Raw genomic sequence first — 12,286 nt, 5'->3', positions numbered from 1 at the left:
AAATATAAATGAGAGAGATTGGTTCAAGATGGTGGAGTGGAAGGACATGCACTCACTCCCTCTTGCAAGAAAACTGGAATCACAACTAACTGCTGAACAGTCATCAACAGGAAGACACTGGAACTCACCAAAAAAGATACCCCACATCCAAAGACAAAGGAGAAGCCACAGTGAGACGGTAGGAGGGGCACAATCACAGTAAAATCAAATCCCATAACTGCTGGGTGGGTGACTCACAAACTGGAGAATACTTATACCACAGAAGTCCACCCACTGGAGTGAAGGTTCTGAGCCCCACGTCAGGCTTTCCAACCTGGTGGTCTGGCAACGGGAGAAGGAATTCCTAGAGAATCAGACTTTGAATCCTAGCAGGATTTCATTGCAGGACTTTGATAGGACTGGGGTAAACAGAGACTCCACTCTTGGAGGGCACACACAAAGTAGTGTGCACATCAGGACCCAGGGGAAGGAGCAGTGACCCCATAGGAGACTGAACCAGACCTACCTGCTAGTGTTGGAGGGTCTCCTGCAGAGGCAGGGGGTGGCTGTGGCTCACTGTGAGGACAAGGACACTGGCAGCAGAAGTTCTGGGAAGTACTCCTTGGCATGAGGCCTCCCAGAGTCTGCCATTAGCCCCACCAAAGAGCCAGGTAGGCTCCAGTATTGGGTCGCCTCAGGCCAAACAACCAACAGGGAGGGAACCCAGCCCCACGCATCAGCAGGCAAGCAGATTAAAGTTTTACTGAGCTCTGCCCACCAGAGCAACACCAAGCTCTACCTACCACCAGTCCCTCCAATCAGGAAACTTGCACAAGCCTCTTAGATAGCCTCATCCACCAGAGGGCAGACAGCAGAAGCAAGAACTACAATCCTGCAGCCTGTGGAACAAAAACCACATTCACAAAAGATACACAAGATGAAAAGGCAGAGGGCTATGTACCAGATGAAGGAAAAAGATAAAACCCCAGAAAAACAACTAAATGAAGTGGAGATAGGCAACCTTCCAGAAAAAGAATTCAGAATAATGATAGTGAAGATGATGCAGGACCTCAGAAAAAGAATGGAGGCAAAGATTGAGAAGATGCAAGAAATGTTTAACAAAGACCTAGAAGAATTAAAGAACAAACACCTAGAAGGATTAAAGAACAAACAAACAGATGAACAATACAATAACTGAAATGAAAACTGCACTTGAAGGAATCAATAGCAGAATAACTGAGGCAGAAGAACAGATAAGTGACCTGGAAGATGGAATGGTGGAACTCACTGCTGCAGAACAGAATAAAGAAAAAAGAATGAAAAGAAATGAAGACAGCCTAAGAGACTTCTGGGACAACATTAAATGCAACAACATTCGCATTATAGGGGTCCCAGGAGGAGAAGAGAGAGAGAAAGGACCCGAGAAAATATTTGAAGAGATTATAGTCGAAAAATTCCCTAACGTGGGAACAGAAATAGCCACCCAAGTCCAGGAAGTGCAGAGAGTCCCAGGCAGGATAAACCCTAGGGGAAACATGCCAAGACACATAGTAATCAAATTGACAAAAATTAAAGACAAAGAAAAATTATTGAAAGCAACAAGGGGAAAATGACAACATACAAGGGAACTCCCATAAGGTTAACAGCTGATTTCTCAGCAGAAACTCTACAAGCCAGAAGGGAGTGGCATGACATATTTAAAGTAATGAAGAGGAAGAACCTACAACCAAGATTACTCTACCTGGCAAGAATCTCATTCAGATTCGACGGAGAAATCAAAAGCTTTACAGACAAGCAAAAGCTAAGAGAATTCAGCACCACCAAACCAACTCTACAACAAATGCTTAAGGAACTTCTCTAAGTGGGAAACACAAGAGAAGAAAAGGACCTAAAAAAAAAACCCATAACAATTAAGAAAATGATAATAGGAACATACATATGGATAATTACCTTAAATGTGAATGGATTAAATGCTCCAACCAAAAGACACAGGCTCACTGAATGGATACAAAAACAAGACCCATATATATGCTGTCTACAAGAGACCCACTTCAGACCTAGGGATACATACAGACTGAAAGTGAGGAGATGGAAAAAGATATTCCATGCAAATGGAAACCAAAAGAAAGCTGGAGTAACAATACTCATATCAGATGAAATAGACTTTAAAATAAAGAATGTTACAAGAGACAAAGAAGGACACTACATAATGATCAAGGGATCAATCCGAGAAGAAGATATAGCAGTTATAAATATATATGCACCCAACATAGGAGCACCTCAATACATAAGGCAACTGCTGACAGCTATAAAGGAGGAAATCAACAGTAACATGATAATAGTGGGGGACTTTAACACCTCACTTACACCAGTGGACAGATCATCCAGACAGAAAATTAATAAGGAAACAGAAGCTTTAAATGACACAATAGACCAGATAGATTTAATTGATATTTATAGGACATTCCATCCAAAAACAGCAGCACATGGAACATTCTCCAGGACTGATCACATCTTGGGTCACAAATCAAGCCTTGGTAAATTTAAGAAAATTGAAATCATATCAAGCATATTTTCTGACCACAACACTATGAGATTAGAAATCAATTACAGGGAAAAAAATGTAAAAAACACAAACACATGGAGGCTAAACATTACATTACTAAATAACCAAGAGATGACTGAAGAAATCAACGAGGAAATAAAAAAATACGTAGAGACAAATGACAAGGAAAACACAACCATTCAAAACATATGGGATGCAGCAAAAGCAGTTCTAAGAGGGAAGTTTATAGCATTACAAGCCTACCTCAAGAAACAAGAAAAATCTCAAATAAACAATCTAACCTTACACCTAAAGGAACTAGAGAAAGAAGAACAAACAAAACCCAAAGTTAGTAGAAGGAAAGAAATCATAAAGATCACAGCAGAAATAAATGAAATAGAAACAAAGAAAACAATAGCAAAGATCAGTAAAACTAAAAGCTGGTTCTTTGAGAAGATAAATAAAATTGATAAACCATTAGCCAGACTCATCAAGAAAAAGAGGGAGAGGCTCAAATCAATAAAATTAGAAATAAAAAAGGAGAAGTTACAACAGATACCGCCAAAGTACAAAGCATCCTAAGAGACTACTACAAGCAACTCTATGCCAATAAAATGGACAACCTGGAAGAAATGGACAAATTCTTAGAAAGGTGTAACCTTCCAAGACTGAACCAGGAAGAAATAGAAAATATGAACAGACCAATCACAAGTAATGAAATTGAAACTGTGATTAAAAATCTTCCAACAAACAAAAGTCCAGGACAAGATGGCTTCACAGGTGAATTCTATCAAATATTTTGAGAAGAGCTAATACCCATGCTTCTCAAATCCTTCCAAAAAATTGCAGAGGAAGGAACACTCCCAAACTCATTCTATGAGGCCACCATCACCTTGATACCAAAACCAGACAAAGATACTACAAAAAAAGAAAAATCCAGACCCATACCACTGATGAATATAGATGCAAAAATCCTCAATAAAATACTAGCAAACAGAATCCAACAACACATTAATAGGATCATATACCATGATCAAGTGGGATTTATCCCAGGGATGCAAGGATTCTTCAATATATGCAAATCAATCAATGTGATACACCATCTATTAACAAATTGAAGAATAAAAACAATATGATCATCTTAATAGATGCAGAAAAAGCTTTTGACAAAATTCAACACCGATTAATGATAAAAACTCTCCAGAAAGTGGGCATAGAGGGACGTACCTCAACATAATAAAGGCCATATACAACAAACCTATAGCAAACATCATTCTCAATGATGTTTCTCAACTGAAAGCATGTCCTCTAAGATCAGGAAAAAAACAAGGATGTCCACTCTCACCACTATTATTCAACATAGTTTTGGAAGTCCTAGCCATGGCAATCAGAGAAGAAAAAGAAATAAAAGGAATTCAAATTGGAAAAGAAGAAGTAAAACTGTCACTGTGTGCAGATGACACGATACTATACACAGAGAATCTTGAAGGTGACACCAGAAAATTACTAGAGCTAATCAATGAATTTGGTAAAGTTACAGGATACAAAATTAATGCACAGATATCTCTTGCATTCCTATACACTAATGATGAAAAATCAGAAAGAAATTAAGGAAACACTCCCATTTACCATTGCAACAAAAAGAATAAAATACCTAGGAATAAACCTACCTAGGGAGACAAAAGTCCTGTATGCAGAAGACTATAAGACACTGATGAAAGAAATTAAAGATGATACCAACAGATGGAGAGATATACCATGTTCTTTGATTGGAAAAATCAGTATTGTGAAAATGACTATACTACCCAAAGCAATCTATAGATTCAGTTCAATCTCTATCAAACAGTAATATAGATCAATGGAACAGGATAGAAAGCCCAGAGATAAACCCACGCACCTATGGACAACTAATCTATAACAAAGAAGGCAAGGATATACAATGGAGAAAAGACAGTCTCTTCAATAAGTGGTGCTGGGGAAACTGGACAGCTACATGTAAAAGAATGAAATTAGAACACTCCCTAACACCATACACAAAAATAAACTCAAAATGGATTAGAGACCTAAATGTAAGACTGGACACTATCAAACTCTTAGAGGACAACATAGGAAGAACACTGACATAAATCACAGCAAGATCTTTTTTGATCCACCTCTGAGAGTAATGGAAATAAAAACAAAAATAAACAAATGGGACCTAATGAAACTTAGAAGCTTTTGCACAGCAAAGGAAACTACAAACAAGATTAAAAGACAACCCTCAGAATGGGAGAAAATATTTGCAAACGAATCAATGGACAAAGGATTAATCTCCAAAATATATAAACAGCTCATGCAGCTCAATATTGAAAAAACAAACTACCCAATCCAAAAATGGGCAGAAGACCTAAATAGACATTTCTCCAAAGAAGACATACAGATGGCCAAGAAGCACATGAAAAGCTACTCAACATCACTAATTATTAGAGAAATGCAAATCAAAACTACAATGAGGTATCACCTCACACCAGTTAGAATAGGCATCATCAGAAAATCTACAAACAACAAATGCTGGAGAGGGTGCAGAGAGAAGGGAACCCTCTTGCACTGTTGGTGGGAATGTAAATGGATGCAGCCACTATGGAGAACAGTATGGAGTTTCCTTAAAAAACTAAAAATAAAATTAGCATATGACCCAGTGATCCCACTACTGGACATATACCCAGAGAAAACTTAATTCAAAAAGACATGTGCACCCCAATGTTCATTGCAGCACTATTTACAATAGCCAGAACATGGAAGCAACCTAAATGCCCATCGACAGACGAATGGATAAAGATGTGGTACATATATACAATAGAATATTACTCAGCCATAAAAAGGAATGAAATTGGGTCATTTGTAGAGACATGGATAGATCTAGAGACTGTCATACAGAGTGAAGTTAAGTCAGAAAGAGAAAAACAAATACCGTATACTAACGCATATATGTGGAACCTAGAAAAAATGGTACAGATGAACCGGTTTGCAGGGCAGAAATTGAGACACAGATGTAGAGAACAAATGTATGCACACCAAGGGGGGAAAGTGGTGGGGTGGTGGGGTGGTGGTGTGATGAATTGGGAGATTGGGTTTGACATGTATACACTGATGTGTATAAAATGGATGACTAATAAGAACCTGCTGTATAAAAAAAAATAAAATTCAGAATTTCAAAAATATATATATATAAATTAGATCTGGGATTAACCTGAAATATAAAATTCTAAAACAAGTAGTGTATTAATCTTTTATAATTATTAAGAACTGCCCTATAAGCTAGAAATAGAGTCATTTTCTTAAACCAGAGTCTTGCTATTTTTTAACAATAATAAAATAGGAATGTATTTTAAGCAGTTAACGGAAGTCTTTAACCAGTAGCCATAATTAAGTAGCACATATAAAAGTGCCACTTATATTCAGTAATTATTGCTTATAATTATTTGTCAACATGAGTTAAACATGCAAGCAGTTTGCTGGCCTTTTTTAAAAATCAATTTTCATCATTTGAAAGTCATTAAGTGGTTCCTTCTGTTTCAGATCTTTGGCATGATATTCAGCATGGTCCTTTGCTGTGCGATACGAAATTCACGAGATGTCATATGAAGCTACTTCTACATGAAAGTTGTAATCTAGAGCATACAAATGTCACAGGAGCTGTCTCCTGGCTCATTTTTAATATTCAAAGGACATTAGGATCTAAAATAATCTGCTGTTAATTGTACATTTGCACATGTATGTATGTTTGGCTCATTACTGGTTTACCCCTTGAGTGAATGCCTATGTATGTTGACTGAAGCATATTCATGTGTGATCTGCATGTTTCTGGTATATGCATAATGAAATCTGTTTGCTGGGAATTCCTGATTCTTGTTATGTGAGAGAAACACATATTTAACTCTCAGAAAAAGATCAAAAAGCTTTGATAAACTTTAAAAACTTGGTTATTTAGGAAAAAAATATGATAGTGGGTCAGTTTCTCAGACTCTAGCCATAGGAAGTTAGATACAGAGAATTCAGGGATTTCTAGTTTGTGGAAGCAATAAGCTATAGGAATTGAGAGATCATGGTGCAGTGTTAAAAGTAACTGTGTTTGGGTTAGGTGTAAGGGTTTCCTGGGATTTTTCTTATATACATACTCTCCCCAGAATTCAGGACTAAACACATCTGTAAAACTAAATATAGCTTGGAAAATCTAATTTGACTAAGTCATACTTTCCTAGTATTTAAAAAACAAAACAAAACAAAGAAAACGTTGCTCTGGAAAGAGGTGTCACACAGACAATCACATGCCCTATAAACTGAGTGTTTTTAGGACTAGAAAGAAAATCTTTTAACAACTTTTGAAGGAAATATTTTTGTTCTTATATAAAGACATTTAAATATTGCTTTATGACTTTCCTTTTCTGACTCTTCCCTGAACTACTGTAACCCCCCACATACACAAAAGGGCTTTTATCTCCAACTTTTCTGTATTTCTTCAGATGTAAGCATAGAAAGACTAAAGCAAGAGATCTGGCAGTTGCGAATTGTGGGAAAGAGAATTTTTACTGGCACTGTATCTTTGAAATACCTCATAACTTGAGTTTACATATTTTCCTAATTTTTTGGTATTTTTCTTATTTATTCACCTAGAGAATTCTTCTTTATAGATTAAAAACTACAGTTTTTGCCACTTAAAATATACTATATCATGAGCATCCTTAGCCAAACCAAAATAAAGAAAAACATCCTCTCCTAGTTTTGTGCACACAAGAGAGACAAGCTAAGGAAACAAAAATACACACACAACAGAAATATGTTCCTTCTGTGCAGGTCTCCTATAAAAATAAAATGTTTGTGTTCTTTATGGTCTTGACGCTTCATTGTAATCCCAAATTTACAATTTAAATTGACATATACGTCCATTTTTAAATAGCAACTTGGTACATTTAGTAAATCATGGATTTTTAAAAATTACATTTTAAAAGGCCACACAAAAATGAAAGTATGGGGGACTTTTGGAAACCCCCAAGTAAGTTTGTACTCATGTGAGAACACAAGTCTTTGGGTCTACACTAAAGGAGAGTGTGCACTCCGAGAAAGTTCTACAAAACATTTTGCTGCGAACACGTAACCATTTGAAATAATCTCACTCCCATAGGGAACCACATTTCTCCTGCCATACTTGCTATTGCTACTAACTGTGGAGGAAGATTTCTAGAAAAAAAGTCAGACTGGAAGCAAGCCAAAAATTTAATTGTGCATGGCTACTTTGCTGTGTCTGTAGCTAACAGAAAGACTATTTTAAGAAACTCAATAGATGTTTCTACCCTGGTAGTTGAGAAGTAGAGCTTTTTAAGTAAAGAACAAAAAGCCACCATCTCTCCTGGTGGCTTATTTCACCTGTCTGCCTGAAGACAGGAAACAGGCTTAAGGGCATACTTAGGTTTCTTCCAGCTCAGAATCTTCTGGGATTCAACAAAAGTGAGTTTCATTCTATATCTGAATTAACCTTAAAGAAGTGTAGCTAAAAGTGGAAGAGTAGAGACTTGTTCCATATGTGATTAAAGTGTGACTTTTGGGAGTAATTTTTCTAAAATATGTGCCATGAGTAAAATTAGAGAATTTCATCTCTGAGTGAGGGAAGAATTACATACATATATATCTTGAATCTACATATGCATCTTGAATATATATCTCTTGAATATATATACATGTATAACTTGAACATATGTATACGTGTGTGTGTATATGTATATGTGCACACATACATGTATACATATATGTGTACAAATACATACACACACGTATAAAGTTTTGATTATATCTGTTTATCTGAACTAATTTGAGATCAGGCCCAAAGATTTTCTTAAATGTATGGTGCCAAGGCACAGAATTAAAACTTCTTGATGAAATATTTTAAGTTATTTCAAATTAAATTTTCTATGTACCAGAATTTCTTGTTTGATTTATCTTAAAATCCTGTTATATCTTTATACACACTCATTCAACTTATCTAAATGCCTGTCAATCAACCCAAATAATATGGTGAAAAAGGAAAGAGTAGTAACCTTTCTGTAGTGTTACTAATAGGAGCTGGGCTTAAAAACAACATGCTAACAAAGTTATGGCATATAGTTATGTTTCAATTAATATTGTTTCACCCAAATTACACCTCTTTTCCCCAGAGTAGCTCCTTTGTCATCCATAGTACAACCTGTAAAATTACACACTGATACAGAGGCCAGTGTAACCGCCTGTGCAGTCACCAATGACAGGTGCTCTCCTTTCCCCTGTGAGCAGTGCCAGTAGCTTTGGTGTGGTGAGAACGAGGATCCTGGAAAGATGGCAATGAAGGAGATAGCATATTTTCCCTTCTGAAGTAAGTTTATCAGAGATTAAAAAGAAGAGACCCCCCTCTGTGTCATGGGTAAAATGTGGTTTCCATGGCCCCAAGGGCAGCCCTTGAGTATTTAGGAGGTGCACCCCAGCTTTCCCGGTTCACCGCTCCCATGTAACTACCAGCCCCTATGATTTCAGCAGCCCCATTTTCCCCACCCCTAGGAGGGAGCACTAATGAACCCTTGAAGCTAGTCACTTAACTACATCATCTTAGTTTGGCCTCATCAAAATCAAATTTGTGTTAAGGTATACTTTAAGACAGATAAATGGTTTCTATTTTCTTTCAACATGACTTTTTTTTTCTATAAAATGTAAGGTACTGTATGTAGGTGTCTTTTGAAAGGTAAAAAGACTACAATGCAAAATGTTGTTATTAATCATTTTGTTGGTTTTCTCATTTTAAAAACAACCACTAAATACATTTCAGGAATCCACTATTCAGATGGCTATCTCCTGGGGACATGGAATACATGAAGAATAGAAGTAATATGTCCTGAATGTCGCAAAGCAAAATCTATGATGATTTCACAAAGTTTTTAGCTAATATACCAGAAACACTCCAAAATTTTGGTGTTGTTTTTGTTTTTGTCCTGTATAATTTATGATGGTTTTACTTATATTAAATAGAAGAAATTTAAATTAAATTAAAAGAAATAACCAACAAAGTGCCTAGCATGCCTGGCACTGATGAATATTATTACCTATTGTTACAATTATTATGTTTATGAGTTTTTGTTAATTATAAATCAAACGTGTAATTGTGTATAACTAAAGATACTTCTGCATGATACCAAATACCTATTTGAACACATTCATTTGCTGAATTAATGAATAGTTTTTTTATATATTTCCCAATTCTATTTTAATTTAAAGACTACATATCAAGAGCCATAGCTACAGTTCCTATAGTTTTCCCTGGGCCTGCTCTGCCTTGTAAGATGCAACCCATTCTAATATTAGAATTCTTTTCTTATTTTGTTTTGGAAATACTATTTTGTACACTTGAAAAAACTCTTTATAAGAATGCTGATATGCTAAGATGAACAAGACAAGTCTCTGTCCCCAAGGAGGTTAGAGTGGAAAAAAGGCAAGTATAATTACCATGAGGTAAGTGCTATGATAATCATTAACCTGGAGTGGATCCATTCAGCCTTGGGAAGGATGGTCAGAGGAAAGAGTTTTACTGAATTTTGAGGTCACCAAACTGAGTCCTGAAGAACCCATACAAATGAGTCAAGTAAAAAGAAATAGAGGTAGAAAAGAAAAAGGGATTACTGAGGAACAGTATGAAGAAGGCCCTGAAACAGAGAAAGCATGGAAACATTCAAAGAGGGAAGGTCAAGAACTGAGTTGATAAAGGGCCCTGTTAAACTGTGCTAAGAAGTCTTAGGTTTGTACAGAGGTCGTTGGGAAATTTTTAAACAAAATCAAATTAATTTGATTAATTGATTTTAATCAAATTAATTTTTACAAAATCAAATTTCATTCTTTTAAAGATTACTTAGCTTTAGTATAAACAGTGATTGGAGGGCAAAGGCCAGAGTCATGAGGATTTCTAACTAATGAAATGCAAATTCTACCAAGAGGTAGTAGACAGATGCAAGAGAAATTGAGGGAAAGAGGAGCCTAGAGCCATGCCTAGGTTTCTTGGCAGCTGGAAGATAGTGGTGTACAGGAGGAAAAGCAGATTGTACTGATGATGCTAGTTGGAGATGACTACAGGACATCCAAGAGGATATATAAACAGGCACTGGATACATGACTCTGAAGCTCGGGAAAGAAGTCTAGACTAGAACTGTAGTTGAGGAATCTGCAACATAAAAGTAGTAATGCCCAGATTTGAACAATATGAGCCATCTCTCATATTTAAGATCTCAGTGATAAAGTTTAAAAAATTATAATCTCCTACTCTAGGAAGATAAAAGCCCCAAACAATTCTTTACTCCCCATGCATTTCTTAATCTCAGACTGGAGTGTCTCTTAGCTACCTGCATTCCTTCAATAGCTGCCATCTAAACTGTCTTTTAATGCAATGAGTGTAATTCCTTAGGAAAACCAAGGTTGAATGAATACAAATTGAAGTTTCTCATATGCTCTACATTGAACAGTGTCCACAAGGTCAACAGGACACATAAGATTATCACAACAGTAGCCCTTCCTTCACAAAGTTTATAACCTTCACCCCTACAGCACCAAGCAAAATTACATTCCCAGAAGGAAGTATAGTCCAGAACTATATTACTGTTGCCTGCTAAACACCATAGCATAGATTTTGAGTCATCTTAGAGAAAAAGGGTATAAAGGCATGACAGGAGAAAATGTTGACTTCAGCCTCATTAGGACTGGTTATAAATGCCATGAATGTATTACATTGAGACTCCAGATATGTGACCTCCACTGGGCCCTCTAGGGAAGCAGAAAGGTCAGGGAAGATCAGGACTAAAAATTGTCCTGAATATTGGACTATTAGCAAGTCTTTGTTGACCTTATTGAAAACAGTTTCAAGGGAAGATAGGAGTGGAAGTCAAATTGTAATGGGTTAGGAAGACGATGAGAAGTGAGGCAGTAAATATTTAGTGTAAGGGTCTTGCTCTGGTCTGATTGATTCTCCCTAAAATTCATATGTTGAAATCCTAATGCCCATTGTGATAGTATTAGGAGGTGGGGCCTTTGGGAAGTGCCTAGGTCATGAGGGTGGAGCCCTCATGAATGGGATTAGTGTTCTTATAAAAAGAAACCCTACAGAGATCCCTTGCCCCTTCCACCAAGTGAGGACACAGTAACAAGGAGCCAGCTCTGAAGCAGGAAGAGCTCTCACCAGAACATGACCATGCTGGCACCATGACCTTGAACTTCCCAGCCGGAAGAGCTGTGAGAAATAGATTTTTGTCATTTATAAGCTACCCAATCTGTGGTATTTTGCTATAGCAGCCCAAACAGACTAAGACAGGGCTATTTCACAAAGAACCTGGAATAAGAATTCAAGGAGAGGGGTAAATAAATATAAGGTTGCACAGGGTCGAGAGAGAGCTGTTTGCTTTTTTTTTTTTTTTTGGATGAGAAACCATTCAAGGATGCTTTATACTGAAGCGAAGGAGTCCATAAAGCAGAAGTAAGAGAAGATAGAAGAGGAAACAGCAAGGTCCTGGAGGAAATGGAGGATGGGATGAGGAGCATCTTTTTAAACTAGTGGAAAAGATGCTGAATCAATCAGTAATTTTCAGTTGAAACAGTATCAGAAACCCAACTCTAGCTTAAGCAGAACAGGAAAGTTATGACTTCTTTAAGGGTTGAAGCTGGCTTCAGATTAGACCTACTGATATCAGAAGGTCTCCCTTTCCTCACTCTCTTGTTCTTCTC

General features: G+C 36.8%; 1 protein-coding gene across 1 annotated transcript in view; it reads left to right on the top strand.

Annotated features, from left to right (window-relative positions):
• Nucleotides 1-6,402, top strand: part of TSPAN2 (tetraspanin 2) — a 39,821-nt gene extending 33,419 nt beyond the window's left edge. Inside the window, exon 8 of the mRNA XM_060027716.1 lies at nt 6,083-6,402. Coding sequence (XP_059883699.1) covers nt 6,083-6,148 — 66 coding nt within the window. The 3' untranslated portion in view covers nt 6,149-6,402. The remainder of the gene's footprint in view (nt 1-6,082) is intronic.
• Nucleotides 6,403-12,286: the final 5,884 nt, after the last annotated feature.

The sequence above is a fragment of the Delphinus delphis genome, chromosome 1 (assembly GCF_949987515.2).
Source record: "Delphinus delphis chromosome 1, mDelDel1.2, whole genome shotgun sequence".
Classification (NCBI taxonomy): Eukaryota; Metazoa; Chordata; class Mammalia; order Artiodactyla; family Delphinidae; genus Delphinus; species Delphinus delphis.
Note: the sequence above shows the minus strand (reverse complement) of the source record. Positions and strands in the feature narration are given on the sequence as shown.